The 26401-nt window shown below is 42.2% G+C and overlaps 1 protein-coding gene across 2 annotated transcripts in view; it reads left to right on the top strand.

Moving 5' to 3' along the window:
* LOC307027184 (copine-4-like) overlaps positions 1–26401 on the top strand; it is a 79618-nt gene that overhangs the window by 14853 nt on the left and 38364 nt on the right. For both annotated transcript variants that reach the window (XM_079695385.1, XM_079695386.1), the window contains 5 exons: positions 4724–4795; positions 7484–7558; positions 8299–8382; positions 11579–11668; positions 17389–17487. In XM_079695385.1, coding sequence (XP_079551511.1) covers positions 4724–4795; positions 7484–7558; positions 8299–8382; positions 11579–11668; positions 17389–17487 — 420 coding nt within the window. The remainder of the gene's footprint in view (positions 1–4723; positions 4796–7483; positions 7559–8298; positions 8383–11578; positions 11669–17388; positions 17488–26401) is intronic.

Below are 26401 nucleotides of genomic sequence, written 5' to 3' on the forward strand. Positions count from 1 at the left end.
ACACCTGTGAATAAATGTGTAGGAAAATGATGAATATACAGAAATATCCACTACAGTGACATCTGGCGTAGTTTTTGTAAGAAATGTTCACTTCAGCATAAAAAAGCCTCGGCGCGTGACCTCCCGCGTGTGACGTAACACGGGGGACACAAGGGGGAGAGCGGCCGGTGTAACGTATTAATAAACATGGATCCCAATGCTAGTTTCGACACAGAAGACACAGAAGAAGTTGAACATGAATATTCGAATGCATATGACGGACCACAACCTTATAATGATGAGCCTGCTAGGCTCCAAGAGACCAGGAGCAGCCAAGGATTAGAAGAAATAACGGCCATCGGAGAGAAACGGAGCTGTGGTGTGAGGAGAACCAGTGGAGAACTGGGCAGCTGTCTTGGTGAGTGACCGGCGTTAGCTACAGAATGTTAGCTAACGTCACATCACAACATTGTGAAGTTAGCTATCATATATCAGGCTATAACTAACGTAGCATTGATAATATAGTAACGTTAGTGGCAGGACTGTTGATACTGATCCATAACAGAAACTAATGCGCAAGTATCAGCCGTATCTCGCGTGTGTAGTCGGGGAGGGTGCACAGCTGATTGCAGCAGGTGGGTGGAGGTTGAGCCGGGAGCCAGGAGTGACAGCCACCACGCACACACAAACAACACAGACAGGGGGAAACAAACAAACACAAAGGAGACGGCTGGAGCAGGACAGCCACCACAGCGTTACCTAATGAAACTCCACACTATGTCTTACGGTGCCGTGTACCGGAGGGGAGAGAGAGAGCAGCGGAGGGGGGGGGAGAGAAGTAATACGGTTTCCTGATAAAGCTGTGGAGAGTATGTGCTGCAGGGAGGTGGATGCACAACGCACCCAGGAACGAACGCTAGCTGCGGTCCTTTTTACTGTGGACTCGATGTCCTGACAGGCTGGTATTTGTGCAACCTGCACAAACACAATACTGCACCATGATTATAAATGGTGAAATACAATGTGAAACTACCGAAAAATACCAGCTCACTAAAACACAACCGCTCAACTCAACGCAACTACTAACTATACCCGCGGTCAGAGAGCGGAGATGTGTCCCCTGTGTGATGTAATATGACGCGTTTGACGTATGACCTTAAAAAAAAGCAGTTTTTAAGAGCAGAGCTCAAAATAGCTCCTTTCCCTCTGAATTCCTTATGTCTCGTAAAACATATCAAATCCTACATTCACTTTTTTAATTGTAATTTTCAAGCAAGTTTAAGCATAAATGTAGAAAAAATAAAAACCTGCAAGATGCTCTTTAAAAACAAAGAACATATAGAATCGCTTCACTCTCAAATGATTGAAACCTCGTCAGAATTATAGATCAATAGATTGATTGATTGAAAGGTGAAGCTCATTGAGGAGTTTTAAACACACAACAGAAGAAGATGAACACGTTGTTATACCGTCATACTAATACCAGCAGGGTTATTGATTCGCTCTTAGATTTATTTCAAGGTCCGTCCGTAAACATAGAGTTGATCAGCGTGACGGACAGGGAGAGGAAGCCATCTGCTGGTGCTCTCATTATAAACTGTGCGCTGACGCTGTGGATTGGTGTTGGAAGAGCGGTACCATGCAGAGGAAGAGGAAGAGGAAGAGGAAGAGGAAGAGTTCGGGGAAAGCCTCGTTTGTTTCTCTGCCAGCAGCAGATGGACGGATGGCTGACGACGGAAACAGCCAGAGAGACTCTGTAAGAGTCGGGAGGCCCTGATAATTTATTCCGGGAAATTACGCAGACCTACTAATTGACCTAACCGAAGTTATTGAGTCTAAGTCAGTTTACAGTTTGCTCAGATCCACCACCGTCAGCAAGATCTCACCTCTACTAACTCCTGAAGAACCAGGTTCAATGAACTGCTGTTTCAATTCAGACAACTCTCTAAATCTGTTTAAGCGATCCCGAAGGATTCTGATATCAGTAATGAGGTGTGGCCCTACCTGAGTGTGAGTGTGGCAGGGTGCATCGTACCTTTGAAGCAGGAGAGGAGAGCGCAGATGTCTTTAAGTTGTCCCAGTCCAAAATGTGGGATCAGTTTATTTGAAAAAAAAAGATCCAAACTAATACAGGGTTTTTACCTTCTCTCTTTACAACATTATAATCAAACTAAACCTATCATGTGATCATGTTCTAATATGAAACTTTAATTCACAGTTTTACATTTATCACTAAATTGTAATTTAAACTGCCCAATTCAGTTGTGATGTTTAAATCTCCAGATAGAATTTAGAGGCATTTCCTCATAAATGACCGGTGATAATAAAAAGCTCATTCAAACTTTCACTCATCAAATCAATTCAGATCAATTCAGATCAATTCAAATCAATTCAGATCAATTCAAATCAATTCAGATCAATTCCATACCTATGTTTTCAGACAGGTGGCGGGAATAACATTCAAAACCCATCAAACATCAAATCATTCCACCAAGAAATTAGAGAGATATTTAGCAAGTCTGAGAGAACCTTAGCGAGAGCAAAGACCCAGCTCTGACGGAGAGAGCTTACCAGGGGACCCCCCCCCCCCTCTCAGTTTGCTCCCCCTCTGCCAGTGTCTTTGTGCTCAACAACAGGACATAAAAACCTAAGACCCCTCCTCTATACCCATATGTGTGGAAACTGGGCGTGGCCTCTGATGTACAGGACTGGTCATGACCAGACACATTCTATGGCTATGGCATAAGACACACCTTCTCATGTTTGTGTAAAAAGGACATGACCCCTACTCTGCAGGACTTGCAGAATATTATTCTCAGCTTTGACATAACCACCTTTTTGGGGCCTCAATGTATTTCTCCTTAAGTCCAGAGCCCCCCTCCCTGTGTACTGCTGTGAGGGGAGAGGGAAGAAACTGCCTCTCCCTTATCAGTGACACCCATAAATCATTATAGGCCTCACACTCAACTTAACAAACCACTTTGTTTAAACTGTAAATATAGAAAAACATAACATATGAAGCATTTTCATTTTGGGTTATACAAGAATATAATTGACTATATTTGATTATAACTAACTTTCGTTTTAATTATTCAACCTGATATCAAGATCTCAACAACTCACAGCGCTTCATACAGAGGAGACAATCTGCTTAAAGGCAGATGGGAGGAACTGTTCACCAATCCCCGCACAGAGGAGGCTAAGGTTGAGCTACAAAGGCCCTGCACACCACACTGACACCAAAGAACACGTCCCGACGGACCCGACTGTTGTGCCGCCTCACGTCTCCTTGGCCAAACAGTCGCAATGGAACACACCGCAAAGACTCCAGCCGACGGCCAAGTAGCACGTACGCACTGTGCATGCGTGAGCAGGGGCGGACTGGCCATTGTGCGTGGGCCGGAGGGGAAACGGGGTTCAGGGGGATTGTACACGTAGGATAGAAAAGGGGGAAGTGACGTCTGACTCAGAGGTCGCACGGCTGTGGAGAAGAACGTGTTGCCCACATTCTGTTGCTGAGTTTAGGCTAGTTGCTAGCAGGTTGATTGTTTTGGGTGCAGTCACTTTGCCTCCACTTGCTGTTCAAATAAATGTTGAAAGAAAAAGTAAGTCTGTTTAGAGTTCTGTTTCATATGGGTGTTCAGATGTATCCATGGATTTAGTCCCTAATGTTGCTCTCAAAGTGCACCAGATTGATGCTTTTAACATTTGGTCTTAAAAAAATCTTCCCGGAGGAGTTTGCCCCCGGACCCCCCTAGAGGAGGTGAGGTCCACCACCTGCCCACACCCCCTGTTAAATTGTCTCACCCACATTGAGGATGCTTCCTACGCCCATGTTTTATTCCATGTGTCAAGTCAGGCAAATGGGGTCAAAATGTTTTTGCATCAATGATCTGTTAACATTAAAATCACTAAATATATGCTGTAACTATTTTGCTCTTGGCAACTCCAGGGCTCAGGTGATGATTACTAAATGAATAATGCTCCAAGATAACTTTAAATGCAGGTTTTTTGTTAAGTAACATACTTTCGTCGCCGGCCGGCCGATACATGCCACGCATTAAGGCCTGTCTGTCAATTAATCCCCGGGTCACTTCCCCCCCAGTCCGCCCCTGTGCGTGAGTGGCAATAACTCTCCTTACCAGCAGGCGGCGGTAGTGTGTATTCGTCATTCAAAAGAGGCAACCGGAAGACAGACTGTGTGATAACCGAGAGAAGAAGAACAGACTGCGTGATATAAACAAACAACGAATAGTGTGCGTTCCATTTTCACTCTCGTCCGTCACAGACTGTTTCACATAACAACTTATAATCGAAAACATGTTTAGTGCGGTACTGGAAAATGAAAAATAATAGCCGTCTGTGTGTGCCTTCTTCACTTCCGCTTCGCTTCTCATGCACTGATTCGCTACCTGAACAGCCAATCGGAGTGAACAGTGATTGAAACCACGCTGCACAGACCTTAAAGTGTGTTTTGTTCATTTAAATGTTGACGAGAAGCCAAAGCAAATCCACAAGAGGAAAATATATCTGTATCTGTCTAATAACCTGTGTGTGTGTGTGTGTGTGTGTGTGTGTGTGTGTGTGTGTGTGTGTGTGTGTGTGTGTGTGTGTGTGTGTGTGTGTGTGTGTGTGTGTGTGTGTGTGTGTGTGTGTGTGTGTGTGTGTGTGTGTGTGTGTGTGTGTGTGTGTGTGTGTGTGTGTGTGTGTGTGTGTGTGTGTGTGTGTGTGTGTGTGCGCGCAGATCATCTCTCAGAGGAAGCTGTGCAAAGCCCTGCTCAGGCCCGGAGGCATGGTGGGGAAAGCCATCATCACGGTGAGTGTGTTTTTGTCTCTCTGCTCCTGAGGTCTCTCTGCTCCTGAGGTCTCTCTCCTCCTGAGGTCTCTCTGCTCCTGAGGTCTCTCTCCTCCTGAGGTCTCTCTCCTCCTGAGGTCTCTCTGCTCCTGAGGTCTCTCTGCTCCTGAGGTCTCTCTCCTCCTGAGGTCTCTCTCTTCCTGAGGTCTCTCTCCTCCTGAGGTCTCTCTGCTCCTGAGGTCTCTCTGCTCCTGAGGTCTCTCTCCTCCTGAGGTCTCTCTGCTCCTGAGGTCTCTCTGCTCCTGAGGTCTCTCTCTTCCTGAGGTCTCTCTCCTCCTGAGGTCTCTCTGCTCCTGAGGTCTCTCTCCTCCTGAGGTCTCTCTCCTCCTGAGGTCTCTCTGCTCCTGAGGTCTCTCTGCCCCTGAGGTCTCTCTCTTCCTGAGGTCTCTCTGCTCCTGAGGTCTCTCTCCTCCTGAGGTCTCTCTGCTCCTGAGGTCTCTCTGCTCCTGAGGTCTCTCTCCTCCTGAGGTCTCTCTGCTCCTGAGGTCTCTCTGCTCCTGAGGTCTCTCTGCTCCTGAGGTCTCTCTCCTCCTGAGGTCTCTCTCTTCCTGAGGTCTCTCTGCTCCTGAGGTCTCTCTCCTCCTGAGGTCTTTCTCCTCCTGAGGTCTCTCTGCTCCTGAGGTCTCTCTCCTCCTGAGGTCTCTCTCCTCCTGAGGTCTCTCTGCTCCTGAGGTCTCTCTCCTCCTGAGGTCTCTCTCCTCCTGAGGTCTCTCTGCTCCTGAGGTCTCTCTCCTCCTGAGGTCTCTCTGCTCCTGAGGTCTCTCTGCTCCTGAGGTCTCTCTGCTCCTGAGGTCTCTCTGCTCCTGAGGTCTCTCTGCTCCTGAGGTCTCTCTCCTCCTGAGGTCTCTCTCCTCCTGAGGTCTCTCTGCTCCTGAGGTCTCTCTCCTCCTGAGGTCTCTCTCCTCCTGAGGTCTCTCTGCTCCTGAGGTCTCTCTCCTCCTGAGGTCTCTCTCCTCCTGAGGTCTCTCTCTTCCTGAGGTCTCTCTGCTCCTGAGGTCTCTCTGCTCCTGAGGTCTCTCTGCTCCTGAGGTCTCTCTCCTCCTGAGGTCTCTCTGCTCCTGAGGTCTCTCTGCTCCTGAGGTCTCTGCTCCTGAGGTCTCTGCTCCTGAGGTCTCTCTGCTCCTGAGGTCTCTCTCCTCCTGAGGTCTCTCTGCAGTCTGAGAGGTGAAGCCTCCGTCAGACAGGAAGTGGGATTTTCTGCTGGAGGTTTTCCAATCAGCTGTTTGAGTCTCGGCTGAGTTCTCAGCTGGAACATCCCTCTCCATGTCTCCTCGACTCGGGGGACACAGGAGACGCTTCAGAGGGTCTCATTTGGAAAGGATTTCCGGAGCGGGGAATCAGAGCTTCTAAATCTCTGTTTCTGACTTTTTTTTTTTTTTTTTTTTCCTTTACCCCTCCATTTCCCGTTCTTCCTTTTTTAAACTGTTGAAGCCCCACCCCCAAAGCTTTTTTCTTATTCAAAATAAGACCTTAACCTAAAGTATTCTTTAATGTTTAAATAAAGCCTTATTAGTTTGTCTGTCTGTGTCTCCTATTAATATCTAATAATAAAAATTATACATTTCAATAACGTGCTTTAACCACCAGGTGTCCCTTTCTATCAGCTGTGCACCATTACGGTGTACAGTACATATACCGATATACCGATTGGATCAAATATGAAAGTCAGCTGAATTAGTGTTGATCCTGCGAGGAGACGTGTTGTGAAAAGAAATGTAAGATTTTGTTTGATTGCTGATATATTTATGATCCACGTCAAATATTCAGTGTTGGCGGCAGTTATTCCTGTTTGTCTAGAAGTCTCCTCATCAGGGCTCTATAAATAGAGAACTACGGCAGATCTGTAATATGTAATGCAGCCGAACCGTGTATTACAATGCTGTTATGTGATGACCTCCAAAGAGAAAAGCAAGCACACTCAGAATAAAGTATTATTTTATTTTAAAAAAATGTCTTCGTATTCCATATCAACAGGAAGTCCGGTTAACTAAAATGTCCGTGCGCAACAATACCTTTTCCTTTCTTTCTTTCTTTCTTTCTTTCTTTCTATAAAACTGAAATGACTGACCTTTCTTTTTGTTCTTCCTGTTTCTTAAGTCTATACTTCTTCCTTGCTTTGTTGCTTTCCTTCCCACTCTTGCCTCCTTTCTTGTTCCCTTCATGTTTCCTTCTTTATTTTATTTGGTTGTTTCTCTAAAACTTCCTTTTCCTTTCTTTTCATTGACTATTTACGATTTCCTTCTTCCCCAATGCTTCCTACTCTTCCACGTCTGCTCCCTTTCTCAAATCCTCCCTTTTTGTTTCCATTCCTTTCTCTAAAGTCTCCATGTTTCCTAACCTCTTGTATTATTCCTTCCTTCCTTCATTATCTCCTCCTCTCTTAAAGCTTATTTGGTTTTGAAGGAACTTGCATGTTGTTTTGTTCGTTCTCAGAGAGTGGGAATATTAGAATAATAATGTTGGTGTCCTTGGTAATGAGAGTAATAACGTGTGTGTGTGTGTGTGTGTGTGTGTGTGTGTGTGTGTGTGTGTGTGTGTGTGTGTGTGTGTGTGTGTGTGTGTGTGTGTGTGTGTGTGTGTGTGTGTGTGTGTGTGTGTGTGTGTGTGTGTGTGTGTGTGTGTGTGTGTGTGTGTGTGTGTGTGTTGCAGATCACAGCAGAAGAGTTGACAGGGAACGACGACTACATCGAGCTCTCGTTCAGCGCAAGGAAACTGGACGACAAGGTAACAGCTGGGTGTGTGTGTGTGTGTGTGTGAGAAAGTGTGTGTTACTCACATTGTGGGGACTCGTGTGCCTTTCAGGGACACGATGAACGTCCTCATTATGTCAATCACATTTCAGGGTGAAAGCTTCATTTAAAGTTAAGCTAGGGTTAGTAAATGTAATCCATGTCCTCTCAAGTGACAGAAACAGGAGTGTGTGTGTGTGTGTGTGTGTGTGTGTGTGTGTGTGTGTGTGTGTGTGTGTGTGTGTGTGTGTGTGTGTGTGTGTGTGTGTGTGTGTGTGTGTGTGTGTGTGTGTGTGTGTGTGTGTGTGTGTGTGTGTGTGTGTGTGTGTGTGTGTGTGTGTGTGTGTGTGTGTGTGTGTGTGTGTGGTATCTGTAACTTCTGCACATCTTGTTCTAGAAACTCGGAGTAACAAACTCTCTGACAGTTTCTCATTCAAACTGAAGCTACGGGACGTTTCAAGGCTCCATGTTTCTTTCCTGCGGCTCCATTTTAAGTGTCGACAGCGCCTGGTGGTCGAGTAAATGATCGCAGAAATAAGCAGATGCAAAACCTCTCAAACTCTTTCTTTACGCAACTCAAGAAGCTTCTTGAGATGTGAGAGAAACGTTCGATAGGAACCTCCTGCTGTTGTAAATACATATCTGATCCCGGGAAATGCAACCACCTGTTTCCCAAAACAAGTCCTCTCCACCTGTTCTCTGTCTAATTCAATATGGCGGTGTGTGTGTCTGCAGGATTTCTTCACTAAGTCCGACCCGTTTCTGGAGATTTACCGTGTGAACGATGACGCCACGATGCAACTCGTCTACAGAACGGAGGTACACTTCTTCACACTACATTTACTGCCTTCCTTGCACACTGAATGTAAAAACAATCCTACTTTTAAATTGTAGCTGTAATTTGGCCTTTCATAGCGTTTGATTCCTATCCTTCACGGTCGACTTGAAAGTATTTTACTTTTTAGCTCTGTTTTATTTTACATTTTGAGTTTTTTCTATTTTCTATTTGTTTGCTTTCTGCTCTTTTTATTTTCCTTGATGCCTTGATGAACATGCTGCCGTAACAAAAACATTTTAACAACAAAAAAGATTCCCAATTTAGGATCAATAAATCTCATCTTATTGATCTTTAACAAACAAGAAAACAAGAGGAGCCTAGCTTACATTAGCTGTTCGATGATAACTTTAGCTGCTAATAATTAACATTATCTGTAATTAATTAATGTTAACTGATATAACCTAACTTTATTTGTTATTAAAACTAGCTTGCTTGATTTTTGTATATTTAGTTGACTTTTCTTAGTTAACGTTCGCTGTTTATTGTCAATGTTCAACCCAGTCTCACAGCATTTCGTGTTATAATCACAAAATTAATCTATTGATTCGTGTTCACGAACACAATTTCGCCATTTTTTACGTGTCACACAGAACGATTTGAAAAGCAATGTAAATAATAAAAAATTAGAAGGAAAGACAGATTAAAAAAAATACAGATTTCAGTATTCTGACACAGAACGATTTTAGAAGCAATGTATTTCTACTGGTAGTATGTTTCGTGTCTGCACCAAATTATAACAAATTAGAATCAAAAAAAGAGACAAAAAATACATTTATTTTCCTCGCCGACAGCAAAAAAAGTCAGACATTATACTATTTCAAATAAAAGGGTCAGCGTTCGGCTTAGGGTGAGATATTGAGTAAGAACATGTTTTTATGAACCCCACAGCTTCCGGTCTTCCAAGACCCGACCGGACAAAAATACGTGGTGCAGGCACGAAACATACTACCAATAGAAATACATTGCTTTTATAATCGTTCTGGTGAACACGAATCAATAGATTAAGACCCCGTTCACACGAGGCCGTAACAAAACGATAAAAAAACGGACGGGTCGATAACGGGTCCCAAGGTGGATGGACCTAAAAACGGCTCCGTGCCTCTCTACGATCAGTTTCTGATAACGAGGAAATAGCCCCGCCTCCCTCTCCCACGCCTTCCTCTCCCCATGTCTCCCTCTCCCCACCTCTCCCTCTCCCCACGCCTCCCTCTCCCCCGCCTTCCTCTCCCCACGTCTCCCTCTCCCCACGCCTCCCTCTCCCCCGCCTTCCTCTCCCCACGCCTCCCTCTCCCCCGTCTCCCTCTCCCCACACCTCCCTCTCCCACGCCTCCCTCTCCCCCGTCTCCCTCTCCCCACGCCTCCCTCTCCCCACGCCTCCCTCTCCCCACGTCTCCCTCTCCCCACGCCTCCCTCTCCCCATGTCTCCCTCTCCCCACGCCTCCCTCTCCCCACGTCTCCCTCTCCCCACGCCTCCCTCTCCCCACGTCTCCCTCTCCCCACGTCTCCCTCTCCCCACGTCTCCCTCTCCCCACGTCTCCCTCTCCCCACGTCTCCCTCTCCCCACGTCTCCCTCTCAGAGATCAGCTGCTGAGCAGCCGGCTGTCAGAAGAGGGGGAGGAAAAGAGAGGCTCTGTTTATTATTCTTATATTATTATAGAGTCGTTATCAATTTGTTTTAAAGCTCAATAAATAACAAAGAAGACCTCTGACCGGCACTATTCTAATTTTGTACGGAAGATTTAAACTTTAACGGACATGTTGACCGACGCAAAAAAATGTTAACTGAAACTCTGCTGGACGGTTCCCTCGTCCACTTACAGGCCCAGGATATGTACTACAGAGTTTCCAGCGTTTCCAGCGGTCTTGTGTGAACGGACACCTTAATGAATCGAATGCGTGTGAACGGAATACTTTTTTGAAAACGCATACGGTGCGTAAACGCAAACGTTCCCGTGTAAATGGGGTCTAAATGTCGTGACTATAACACTAAATGCCGTGAGACTGGGTTGGGACAACAAACAACATGCTTATTTTCAGGGGCGGCGGGTACTGTAGGCTTGGGAAGGCTAAGCCTTCCCAAATATTTGTGTCACTGCATCCTGGTAAAATAAAAATATAATGTATAATGTTTGTGTCTTTGACATTAGCGTGGCCATGCAGCCACCTGTGCCCTGAAGCCAGCTCAACAGACCCTGGATATGTTTGAGTTATCTTAACTAACCCTAACAAACGAGATGTCGCTAAGCGGTCCTACGACGCTGGTTATCAACTCAGTAAATCAAGCCAGGGTTTCTCTCTCCAGCTGAGAGCGCGTTCACGTGAAAGGGGCGGGGTTAGCTACATTTGACCAATCACAAACAGGGACAAGTGTAATGACAGTGCAGCGTCATACTTCATTAATGAAAAGTAAACTAATATTAGACAAATATGAACTTTAACCATCCATGACTTAAACACTGTATCCAGGATCAGAGCCACATAGCTGCACCTGCAAGGTGAACACAGAACAACTGGTTCAAAAATAACTACAGAGTGTTTGAAAGCGCAACAGTTGTATGACACTGCCCCGTCTAAGACACCATCTGACTTTCATTACATTTGACTCGAGTGTTTCCTCAACTTAATGTGTTGCTTCAAATAATACTTCTGCATACAGTATGTGACACTGTGAGTGTTGCACGGCCAGATACGGCTCAGCTGACTCAGATAAGGAGATGATACATTATGATGTGATATTGATGATCTTATTGATGATGTGAGATCAGTGTGATATGAATGATAAGTGCGACACGTCGGCGTCTTCCCTGCATACGGCAGTTTAAACTGTATTTCCTTTGTCCTGTAATATGACTTGATAGATTTAAGCTCTGCACACTGAGCTCTGATTGGTCAGCAGGTGGTGCTTTCACTGAGTTGAGCTCTTTTCTATAGACGCCGGAGGCGGGCAGCGTCAGGTACAAAAAGTGATTTAGCCTTCCCAAACCTGAGCCTCACGCGCCGTCTATGCTTATTTTGGTAAATGATGTAACAGTATTGACCTGATGTGACTTTCAGAATGTAGTTTAATTGCTAACCTTCATTCTTATGCAGCTACTGGGAGAAGTTATGAAAAGTGTAGTAATGTCTGAATCCTTGTTATATGTTTTACGCATATTTAAAATCTCTCATGTTTCTCAGACTGTGATGAATAATCTGAACCCGGTGTGGAAAACCTTCAAAGTTTCTCTCAACTCGCTCTGCAGCGGAGACCATGACCGCAAGCTGCAGGTACACACACACACACACACACAAACACACACACACACACACACACACACACACACACACACACACACACACACACACACACACACACACACACACACACACGCTCACTTGCTCACTGAAGCTCCTGCATGAATATATGAAAATATAAAACCACCGGAGTGAAATGAAAACTGGAGTGTGTGTGTGTGTGTGTGTGTGTGTGTGTGTGTGTGTGTGTGTGTGTGTGTGTGTGTGTGTGTGTGTGTGTGTGTGTGTGTGTGTGTGTGTGTGTGTGTGTGTGTGTGTGTGTGTGTGTGTGTGTGTGTGTGTGTGTGTGTGTGTGTGTGTGTGTGTGTGTGTGTGTGTGTGTGTGTGTGTGTGTGTGTGTGTGTGTGTGTGTGTGTGTGTGTGTGTGTGTGTGTGTGTGTGTGTGTTTTGAAAAAAATTGCAATTACTTAAATTCCTACTGACGTTATGGGGACGTGCATACTGTCCCCAAAAGGTAAACGGTCCCCACAATGTCAGTAACACAAACACACACAGCAGTTTGGAGACATTTTTTGATTTCAATTACATTTTGTTCACGTTTGAGATGAGGTGTTTTCCCCTCAGTGAGTCGAGAGGTACACATTCACCGTCCGTCCTATTGCTTTTGATTTATTAAAATCATGTGCACAGAGTTCACAGCCTCAATCCTGCTGTTCTCCCTGAACACATCCTGCAGCCACAAGGAACTCACACACACACTACCAGCTTCAAAACAGACAGGGCAACAGAGCCTCAATACACACACACACACACTAATCAGCAATTAGACACAGGTGGGGGGGGGAGACAACACAGGGCACCAGGCGCACACAATCAACAGCCACAGACATGGGGAAGGGGAACACTTTTAACATAAAACCAGCAAACACAGACAGACAACCTAAAACACAGACAGATGCAAACACTACACACATTTCTCCACCAACAAAGATACACTACTCGTAACGGAGGCCGAGATCTACGGCCCCAAAGATCACCTCCGTTTCATGCACATTCAAACAAAACATGTCAGAAAACTTCTAACATAAAAAATAATTGTGTTAATGTCAGCAAAGATGTGGGGGAGTTTCATAGTCATATCTGTCAGTTACATTTTCTACCATATTCACCTGTGGTGTGTACAACGTGTATACATTGTCTTCAATACAACAAGTGTCCTTAACTCTAAATATGTTTAATAATAGGTTTGCTTTAATGCTCAGAAGCACACGGTTACTGCTCTTATTCCACAGTGTATTTGCAGTGCACTTCATGCTGTTGTTTTTGTTTGGTGTGTACTTTGTAGTGTGTGTCGGTGTTGTGTTCTTTGACGTCTGATCCCTAAGGGTTTGATAAACAACGTTTCGTGTTGGAGGAGACGGTTATGAAAGTGAGTTTCTGCTCAGCTTCACTCTGCAGTTAGTCTTTATTTAAACCAGTTGTTTCTGAATCACCTTGGAGCTCTCAGCTTCACCTCATTATAACAGCGTCAGTTGTGTGAACCCACTAGAGGACTACAGATGCTCCTTGACACAGGCTGAGAAATACTGGGGGTTTATTTAAAGCAAGATTTATCAAGAGGAAGTATTTCACTGTCCTGTAGTGAAACCTGTGTTGGGCTGCAAGCGGCAGCAGATGGTTCTGTGCGCTGTGTTTTCATATGTTAGTCCACATATTGGATGGAAAGTCTCTTTTTTGATTCCCATGGTTTAGTATTGTCTTTCAATCTTTCAAAGGTCTGTTGGTTGGTTGGTTTGTTTATTTGATTGTTTGTTAGTTGGATGGTTGGTTGGTGTGTTTGTTTATTTGTTTGTTTGTTGAATGGTTAGTTGGTTGGTTTGTTTGATAGTTTGTTGGTTGGTTTGTTGGTTAGTTGGTTGGATGGTTGGTTGGTTGGTTGGTTGGTTGGTTGGTTGGATGGTTGGTTTGTTTGTTTGTTTATTTGTTTGTTGGATGGTTGGTTGGTTGGTTGGTTGGTTGGTTGGTTGGTTGGTTGGATGGTTTGTTTGTTTGTTTGTTTATTTGTTGGATGGTTGGTTGGTTGGTTGGTTGGTTGGTTGGTTGGTTGGTTGGTTGGTTGGTTGGTTGGTTGGTTGGTTGGTTGGTTGGTTGGTTGGATGGTTGGTTTGTTTGTTTGTTTATTTGTTTGTTGGATGGTTGGTTGGTGTGTTTGTTTATTTGTTTGTTTGTTGAATGGTTAGTTGGTTGGTTTGTTTGATAGTTTGTTGGTTGGTTTGTTGGATGGTTGGTTGGTTGGTTGGTTGGTTGGTTGGTTGGTTGGTTGGTTGGTTGGTTGGTTGGTTGGTTGGTTTGTTGGATGGTTGGTTGGTTGGTTGGTTGGTTGGTTGGTTGGTTTGATAGTTTGTTGGATGGTTGGTTGGTTGGTTGGTTGGTTGGTTGGTTGGTTGGTTGGTTGGTTGGTTGGTTGGTTTGTTTGATAGTTTGTTGGTTGGTTTGTTGGATGGTTGGTTGGTTGGTTGGTTGGTTGGTTGGTTGGTTGATTGGTTGGTTGATTAATTGGTTGGTTAGATGGTTTGTTTGTTTGTTTGTTTGTTTTTTTGTTTTTTTGTTATTTTGTTTGTTTGTTGGTTGGTTGGTTTGTTTGTTAGTTTTTTGGTTTGTTGGATGGTTGGTTGGTTGGTTTGTTGGATGGTTGGATGGTTTGTTTGTTTGTTTGTTTGTTGGTTTGTTTGTTGGTTTGTTGGGTGATGTGTTAGATGGTTTGTTTGTTTGTTTGTTTGTTTTTTTGTTTGTTTGTTATTTTGTTTGTTTGTTGGTTGGTTGGTTTGTTTGTTAGTTTTTTGGTTTGTTGGGTGGTTGGTTAGATGGTTTGTTTGTTTGTTTGTTTGTTGGATGGTTGGTTGGTTGGTTTGTTGGATGGTTGGATGGTTTGTTTGTTTGTTGGTTTGTTTATTGGTTTGTTGGTTTGTTGGGTGATTTGTTAGATGGTTTGTTGTTTGGTTGGATGGCTGGTTGTTAAGAGTTCTCTTTTAAACAAACACGGAAGTGGTTTCATTCTGTGGAAGTGAAGTTACATGTTAAAATATAAAATAATGATATTCTGGTTTCACTCTAGACATTGCGAACGGTCTCCAGGGTGAAAGTCTGGTATTTTTGTTTTATATTCATAATCTTTTTATGAATAGCACAGTGTATACAAACCGAATAAGTGAAAATGCATTTCTTACCATATTTCAGCAGAGGCTGGGTTCAGATGGAAGAGCAATTGATGTGAGAAAAGGCCTCTAATTAAGATTAAATTCTCCGAGAGCTGAGTGAATGAAGCTGGGATTGTGACGGCTCATTAAAACTCAGCGTGCTTCCTCTCAGGTAGAGACCAGAGACATTCCTCTGCTTAAACACAGACACTCTGCTAATTAATATGTGTGTATAAGAGGAGGAAGAGGAGGAAGAGGAGGAAGAGGAGGAAGAGGAGGGAGGCTTTGTAACAGCCATCACTGCTGCTGTTGTGATTAATGAGCACAAACACACATCACTCACACTAATGCATTCACACACACACACACACACACACACACACACACACACACACACACACACACACACACACACACACACACACACACACACACACACACACACACACACACACACACACACACACACACACACACACACACACACACACTAACAAATACACACATGTTCTCCCACGCTGTGTGTAATTGGCTGATTTGGCTCGCTCGCCCACTTGACTCCTAATGGCCGTCAGAAGGGAGAAGAGCCTCACATTGAACCTCCTTCACTTTATCCGCCCCTCTCCTCACTTCCACTTTAATTTGTTTCATTAGCGTGACATTTAAAGACACGCGAGTCACCAGAAGACAAACAGCAGCGACGAGTTAGTGAACAGGACATTATACTTCTTCAGTGTTGGGACTGCCTCACTGGAAGCACATCTACTGCAGCCATTGGAAGGTTTCTAGTTTGATTAACTTTCTACTTCAGTGTTGTAATTCACATGTGTACAATCTGCACAACTAAAGCAGTCTTTAACATGTCACTTCTGACACGGCTAACAGAATACAATGCACATGGTTAAATTACAGAAGAGAAGCAAAACTCCTTAATATTATTGTCCTTATACAGCCGGATTATTAGGTTGTTAAATAGCTAAGTTATTTAACGATGCGCAAATAAAATGTGGTGTGAATACCAACAAGCTACAATGTAGTGAAGTACTTTCATTAAAACACGTCACAGCTTCACGCTCCGTTTGAAGGATCAGGAGAATGTAAACGCTCCACTTTCATTTCATTTCAAACCTTTATTTATCCAGGTGTCTCCCATTGAGATCATTGATCTCTTTTTCAAGGGAGACCTGCTCAAGTTGGTTCCACATGAAACATAAAAACATAAACAGAACAACAAAAGGATTTCATACAGCATCATTTACAATAACTATCCACATGAGCAGGTACCAACAGCTTCCGATTGAGTAGCATCCAACCGAGCTTTAAAAACATTTAGTGGAACCAGATTGTTCAGTTTCCATTTCAATTGCAGACTGTTCCAAGACTGAGGAGCTGCTCATCTAAAAGCTGTCTTCCCTAAGACAGTCCTAGCAGTTGGCACATTTAATAAAACCACAGCATGCGATCTCAGGCAGTAGCCACTTACAATTCACCGTGAGATCAGGGAGCAGATGTAGGATGGAAGTTTCCCTAACATGGCTTTGTATATAAAAATGTACCAGTGACTGAGCCTCCGTACAGTTAGTGAAGGCAAACCAGCCCTTGCATACAGGGTACAGTGATGGGTTAATGCTTTACAGTTTGTCACACATCTCAGAGCACTGTGATACGCAGCATCTAACTTGACCAGGCAATGGGCAGGTGCATTCATATAGATCAGATCACCATAGTCCAGCACAGGTCAAAAGGTCACAGAGCCTTTTCCTGGCCTCAAGCGAGAAACAGTGTGTGTGTGTGTGTGTGTGTGTGTGTGTGTGTGTGTGTGTGTGTGTGTGTGTGTGTGTGTGTGTGTGTGTGTGTGTGTGTGTGTGTGTGTGTGTGTGTGTGTGTGTGTGTGTGTGTGTGTGTGTGTGTGTGTGTGTGTGTGTGTGTGTGTGTGTGTGTGTGTGTGTGTGTGTGTGTGTGTGTGCGTGTGTGTGTGTGTGTGAATATAAATATACTTGCCTTCTTCTTGCACGATCTATTTTTCATGAACTGTCCTGGATTCAGCTCCTCTGATTTATTCACTTCCTGTTTCTGCTGGTCATGTGACGCAGGTCCAGCAGGACTTCGTGAGGTATATATTTTGTGTGTCGAATCAGCTTACCCTCTTTTGCACGACACGTTCCCTTAATGCTTCATTTTTCTCTCCTTTTCCAATAAAACGTCCAACGACCCGTTTCATTATCAGGCTTCTTCAGAAATAATCTTCCTTCTTCAGTCTCAGCCTGTCTCCTTCACAGGTTTTTATTTTCTGAATGAGCTGCAACAGAAAAAAAAATCTGTTTTCAGTCGTCTGTTAAATCTCACCTCAGAGGAAGAGACAGAGACGTCTAATTAGAGTTACATCGTTTTACAAAGTGCCGCTGAATCAGTTTGTAACGTGATGTTCGTGTGACGGAGCGATAATGAGTGTGACGAGGTTTCAATTAATCACAAACTGAAACCTGTGCTCTGATGATTCCAATGTCTTTTATTCCTAATCAGTTTATAATTCGCCGTGTCTTTTTGTCCCGTCAGTGCACGGTGTGGGACTGGGACTCGAACGGGAAACACGACTACATCGGAGAGTTCGAGGCCTCGTTCAAGGAGATGAGAGGCGCCATCGATGGGCGGCAGGTAGGAGAAGAGGACGCACGTCACAAACTCTTTCTCTTTCAACGTAAAGATTATTAGGTGTTGTATTTCAAACGAAGGCATATGATGGTGCATTCAGGGGCTCCTCGGTTAGCCCCCTTTCCTGAGGTGGGAAGTCGTTCTTCTTCGTGTTTATGAGCTTTACAGTTTTTCTCAATCGCTAAACCCACTTTTTAGAATCAAAATTCATTTCTTCAAAACAAGAGCATAGCCATCTAAACAGAAACACACTTGCCATAACTCTGAATATCTTTTGCAAAATGCACTTACATGACCAAAACTGAAAATACTGGTCACAAAAAAGAATAAGTCGATCGAAACAGAACAAATTGTCCTCTAATGAGACAAATGTGTTTTCATAACTGTCACCATAACAACACATTCTACCATAACAATATACATTTCTTGCAAAGTGCTCTAAGGCACTCAAAACTAAAAATACCCCTTCCAAAACCAGATACCTTCTCCAAAAACAAACATTTGTCAGCTCATTAGAAGACTATTTGAACAGTCATTACTAAGTGGCACACTAAATACTGACTACAATCATCAATACACAAACCTCAAGCTATCGATATTGGAAACTGAACGGAAAACTGACAAGTTGGGAGAAACAAACTTACATATAGGAAACACAGTGTGTTACTGTAACTATGCCATTGTTTTTATTGTCTCATTTTCAGTAGAGCACCGTAACAGAAACAAAAGATGAATAGCAATACACTGGGAAAAAAATGATGTAAATCAGCAGTAAAGCAGAGAATGAGATCTATATAGCTTTACTGATCTGCTCTTTGCCGTCTGTCTGCCCACATAGCCTCATCTACGTCACAGCGTATGTCTTCCCTTGCAAGGCAGCGTGGGAAATATCTCCTTGCGTGTCGACACCACCCTTGACAAACATCTTACTGAAGTGAGGGAGGTCTTTTATAGGATTCTCACTAGTTACAATTACTATAGGAAATTCATTGATGTCAGCTGTGAGCAATTCATTTACATGGAAGTGAAGTACTCAATTCACCCCAATACAAAAAAAAACATTTCTCAATGTGCAAAAAGGAAAAGACCACAATTACTGACTTTAAAAATGAAACACAACAGAAACACACAGAAACACACAGAAACACACAGAAACACACAGAAACACACAGAAACACAACAGAAACACACAGAAACACACAGAAACACAACAGAAACACACAGAAACACACAGAAACACAACAGAAACACAACAGAAACACAACAGAAACACAACAGAAACACAACAGAAACACACAGAAACACACAGAAACACAACAGAAACACACAGAAACACAACAGAAACACACAGAAACACAACAGAAACACACAGAAACACAACAGAAACACAACAGAAACACAACAGAAACACACAGAAACACACAGAAACACACAGAAACACAACAGAAACACACAGAAACACAACAGAAACACACAGAAACACAACAGAAACACAACAGAAACACAACAGAAACACACAGAAACACACAGAAACACAACAGAAACACAACAGAAACACACAGAAACACACAGAAACACAACAGAAACACACAGAAACACAACAGAAACACACAGAAACACAACAGAAACACACAGAAACACAACAGAAACACAACAGAAACACAACAGAAACACACAGAAACACACAGAAACACACAGAAACACAACAGAAACACACAGAAACACAACAGAAACACACAGAAACACAACAGAAACACAACAGAAACACAACAGAAACACAACAGAAACACAACAGAAACACAACAGAAACACACAGAAACACACAGAAACACACAGAAACACAACAGAAACACACAGAAACACAACAGAAACACAACAGAAACACAACAGAAACACAACAGAAACACACAGAAACACAACAGAAACACACAGAAACACACAGAAACACACAGAAACACACAGAAACACAACAGAAACACACAGAAACACACAGAAACACACAGAAACACAACAGAAACACACAGAAACACAACAGAAACACACAGAAACACAACAGAAACACAACAGAAACACAACAGAAACACAACAGAAACACACAGAAACACAACAGAAACACACAGAAACACACAGAAACACACAGAAACACACAGAAACACAACAGAAACACACAGAAACACACAGAAACACACAGAAACACACAGAAACACACAGAAACACAACAGAAACACAACAGAAACACAACAGAAACACAACAGAAACACAACAGAAACACAACAGAAACACAACAGAAACACACAGAAACACACAGAAACACAACAGAAACACAACAGAAACACACAGAAACACACAGAAACACAACAGAAACACAACAGAAACACACAGAAACACACAGAAACACAACAGAAACACAACAGAAACACAACAGAAACACACAGAAACACAACAGAAACACAACAGAAACACACAGAAACACACAGAAACACACAGAAACACAACAGAAACACAACAGAAACACAACAGAAACACAACAGAAACACACAGAAACACACAGAAACACAACAGAAACACAACAGAAACACACAGAAACACAACAGAAACACACAGAAACACAACAGAAACACAACAGAAACACACAGAAACACAACAGAAACACACAGAAACACAACAGAAACACAACAGAAACACAACAGAAACACAACAGAAACACACAGAAACACACAGAAACACAACAGAAACACACAGAAACACAACAGAAACACAACAGAAACACACAGAAACACACAGAAACACACAGAAACACAACAGAAACACAACAGAAACACACAGAAACACAACAGAAACACAACAGAAACACAACAGAAACACAACAGAAACACACAGAAACACACAGAAACACACAGAAACACAACAGAAACACAACAGAAACACAACAGAAACACACAGAAACACAACAGAAACACAACAGAAACACAACAGAAACACACAGAAACACACAGAAACACACAGAAACACACAGAAACACAACAGAAACACAACAGAAACACACAGAAACACAACAGAAACACACAGAAACACAACAGAAACACAACAGAAACACAACAGAAACACACAGAAACACAACAGAAACACACAGAAACACAACAGAAACACAACAGAAACACACAGAAACACAACAGAAACACACAGAAACACAACAGAAACACACAGAAACACACAGAAACACACAGAAACACAACAGAAACACAACAGAAACACAACAGAAACACAACAGAAACACAACAGAAACACAACAGAAACACACAGAAACACAACAGAAACACAACAGAAACACAACAGAAACACAACAGAAACACAACAGAAACACAACAGAAACACAACAGAAACACAACAGAAACACAACAGAAACACACAGAAACACACAGAAACACAACAGAAACACAACAGAAACACAACAGAAACACAACAGAAACACAACAGAAACACAACAGAAACACAACAGAAACACACAGAAACACAACAGAAACACAACAGAAACACAACAGAAACACAACAGAAACACAACAGAAACACAACAGAAACACACAGAAACACACAGAAACACAACAGAAACACACAGAAACACACAGAAACACAACAGAAACACAACAGAAACACACAGAAACACACAGAAACACAACAGAAACACAACAGAAACACACAGAAACACACAGAAACACAACAGAAACACACAGAAACACACAGAAACACACAGAAACACAACAGAAACACAACAGAAACACACAGAAACACACAGAAACACAACAGAAACACAACAGAAACACACAGAAACACAACAGAAACACACAGAAACACACAGAAACACAACAGAAACACACAGAAACACAACAGAAACACAACAGAAACACACAGAAACACAACAGAAACACACAGAAACACAACAGAAACACAACAGAAACACAACAGAAACACAACAGAAACACAACAGAAACACACAGAAACACAACAGAAACACAACAGAAACACAACAGAAACACAACAGAAACACAACAGAAACACAACAGAAACACAACAGAAACACAACAGAAACACAACAGAAACACAACAGAAACACAACAGAAACACACAGAAACACACAGAAACACAACAGAAACACACAGAAACACAACAGAAACACAACAGAAACACAACAGAAACACAACAGAAACACAACAGAAACACCACAGAAACACAACAGAAACACAACAGAAACACAACAGAAACACAACAGAAACACAACAGAAACACAACAGAAACACAACAGAAACACAACAGAAACACAACAGAAACACCACAGAAACACAACAGAAACACAACAGAAACACAACAGAAACACAACAGAAACACACAGAAACACACAGAAACACAACAGAAACACAACAGAAACACACAGAAACACAACAGAAACACAACAGAAACACAACAGAAACACAACAGAAACACAACAGAAACACAACAGAAACACAACAGAAACACAACAGAAACACAACAGAAACACACAGAAACACAACAGAAACACACAGAAACACAACAGAAACACACAGAAACACACAGAAACACACAGAAACACAACAGAAACACACAGAAACACAACAGAAACACACAGAAACACACAGAAACACAACAGAAACACACAGAAACACAACAGAAACACACAGAAACACACAGAAACACAACAGAAACACACAGAAACACAACAGAAACACACAGAAACACACAGAAACACACAGAAACACACAGAAACACAACAGAAACACACAGAAACACAACAGAAACACACAGAAACACACAGAAACACACAGAAACACACAGAAACACAACAGAAACACAACAGAAACACAACAGAAACACAACAGAAACACACAGAAACACACAGAAACACACAGAAACACAACAGAAACACAACAGAAACACACAGAAACACAACAGAAACACACAGAAACACACAGAAACACAACAGAAACACACAGAAACACAACAGAAACACACAGAAACACACAGAAACACACAGAAACACACAGAAACACACAGAAACACACAGAAACACACAGAAACACACAGAAACACAACAGAAACACACAGAAACACAACAGAAACACACAGAAACACACAGAAACACACAGAAACACAACAGAAACACACAGAAACACACAGAAACACACAGAAAACACAACAGAAACACAACAGAAACACAACAGAAACACACAGAAACACAACAGAAACACACAGAAACACACAGAAACACACAGAAACACACAGAAACACAACAGAAACACACAGAAACACACAGAAACACACAGAAACACACAGAAACACACAGAAACACACAGAAACACAACAGAAACACACAGAAACACACAGAAACACAACAGAAACACACAGAAACACACAGAAACACACAGAAACACACAGAAACACACAGAAACACACAGAAACACACAGAAACACAACAGAAACACACAGAAACACACAGAAACACACAGAAACACACAGAAACACAACAGAAACACACAGAAACACACAGAAACACACAGAAACCACAGAAACACAACAGAAACACACAGAAACACACAGAAACACACAGAAACACAACAGAAACACACAGAAACACAACAGAAACACAACAGAAACACACAGAAACACAACAGAAACACACAGAAACACAACAGAAACACACAGAAACACACAGAAACACAACAGAAACACACAGAAACACACAGAAACACAACAGAAACACACAGAAACACAACAGAAACACACAGAAACACACAGAAACACACAGAAACACAACAGAAACACACAGAAACACAACAGAAACACACAGAAACACACAGAAACACAACAGAAACACAACAGAAACACACAGAAACACACAGAAACACAACAGAAACACACAGAAACACACAGAACACACAGAAACACAACAGAAACACACAGAAACACACAGAAACACACAGAAACACACAGAAACACACAGAAACACAACAGAAACACACAGAAACACACAGAAACACAACAGAAACACACAGAAACACACAGAAACACACAGAAACACACAGAAACACAACAGAAACACACAGAAACACAACAGAAACACAACAGAAACACAACAGAAACACACAGAAACACACAGAAACACACAGAAACACAACAGAAACACACAGAAACACAACAGAAACACACAGAAACACACAGAAACACACAGAAACACAACAGAAACACAACAGAAACACACAGAAACACAACAGAAACACACAGAAACACAACAGAAACACACAGAACACAACAGAAACACAACAGAAACACAACAGAAACACAACAGAAACACAACAGAAACACACAGAAACACAACAGAAACACACAGAAACACACAGAAACACACAGAAACACAACAGAAACACACAGAAACACAACAGAAACACACAGAAACACACAGAAACACACAGAAACACAACAGAAACACAACAGAAACACACAGAAACACAACAGAAACACACAGAAACACACAGAAACACACAGAAACACAACAGAAACACACAGAAACACACAGAAACACACAGAAACACACAGAAACACACAGAAACAGCAACAGAAACACAACAGAAACACACAGAAACAGAAACACACAGAAACACACAGAAACACAACAGAAACACAACAGAAACACAACAGAAAACACAACAGAAACACACAGAAACACAACAGAAACACACAGAAACACACAGAAACACAACAGAAACACACAGAAACACACAGAAACACACAGAAACACAACAGAAACACACAGAAACACACAGAAACACACAGAAACACACAGAAACACAACAGAAACACACAGAAACACACAGAAACACACAGAAACACAACAGAAACACACAGAAACAACAGAAACACACAGAAACACACAGAAACACAACAGAAACACACAGAAACACACAGAAACAGAAACACACAGAAACACACAGAAACACAACAGAAACACAACAGAAACACAACAGAAACACACAGAAACACACAGAAACAGAAACACACAGAAACACACAGAAACACAACAGAAACACACAGAAACACACAGAAACACACAGAAACACAACAGAAACACAACAGAAACACACAGAAACACACAGAAACAGAAACACACAGAAACACACAGAAACACAACAGAAACACACAGAAACACAACAGAAACACACAGAAACACACAGAAACAGAAACACACAGAAACACAACAGAAACACACAGAAACACAACAGAAACACACAGAAACACAACAGAAACACAACAGAAACACAACAGAAACACAACAGAAACACAACAGAAACACACAGAAACACAACAGAAACACACAGAAACACACAGAAACACACAGAAACACAACAGAAACACACAGAAACACAACAGAAACACACAGAAACACACAGAAACACACAGAAACACAACAGAAACACAACAGAAACACACAGAAACACAACAGAAACACAACAGAAACACACAGAAACACACAGAAACACAACAGAAACACACAGAAACACACAGAAACACACAGAAACACACAGAAACACACAGAAACACACAGAAACACAACAGAAACACACAGAAACACAAACAGAAACACACAGAAACACACAGAAACACAACAGAAACACAACAGAAACACAACAGAAACACAACAGAAACACAACAGAAACACAACAGAAACACACAGAAACACACAGAAACACACAGAACAACACAGAAACACACAGAAACACACAGAAACACACAGAAACACACAGAAACCACAGAAACACAACAGAAACACACAGAAACACACAGAAACACAACAGAAACACACAGAAACACAACAGAAACACAACAGAAACACACAGAAACAGAAACACACAGAAACACACAGAAACACAACAGAAACACACAGAAACACACAGAAACAGAAACACACAGAAACACACAGAAACACACAGAAACACAACAGAAACACAACAGAAACACACAGAAACACACAGAAACAGAAACACACAGAAACACAACAGAAACACACAGAAACACAACAGAACACACAGAAACACAACAGAAACACAACAGAAACACACAGAAACACACAGAAACACACAGAAACACAACAGAAACACACAGAAACACAACAGAAACACACAGAAACACACAGAAACACAACAGAAACACACAGAAACACAACAGAAACACACAGAAACACACAGAAACACAACAGAAACACACAGAAACACAACAGAAACACACAGAAACACACAGAAACACAACAGAAACACAACAGAAACACAACAGAAACACAACAGAAACACAACAGAAACACAACAGAAACACAACAGAAACACACAGAAACACACAGAAACACACAGAAACACACAGAAACACACAGAACACACAGAAACACAACAGAAACACAACAGAAACACACAGAAACACACAGAAACACAACAGAAACACAACAGAAACACACAGAAACACACAGAAACACACAGAAACACAACAGAAACACACAGAAACACACAGAAACACAACAGAAACACAACAGAACACAACAGAAACACAACAGAAACACACAGAAACACAACAGAAACACACAGAAACACACAGAAACACACAGAAACACACAGAAACACAACAGAAACACACAGAAACACACAGAAACACACAGAAACACAACAGAAACACACAGAAACACACAGAAACACACAGAAACACAACAGAAACACAACAGAAACACAACAGAAACACACAGAAACACAACAGAAACACACAGAAACACACAGAAACACACAGAAACACACAGAAACACAACAGAAACACACAGAAACACACAGAAACACACAGAAACACACAGAAACACACAGAAAACACAACA

This window comes from Notothenia rossii (genome assembly GCF_949606895.1).
Source record: "Notothenia rossii genome assembly, contig: scaffold_182, whole genome shotgun sequence".
Classification (NCBI taxonomy): domain Eukaryota; kingdom Metazoa; phylum Chordata; class Actinopteri; order Perciformes; family Nototheniidae; genus Notothenia; species Notothenia rossii.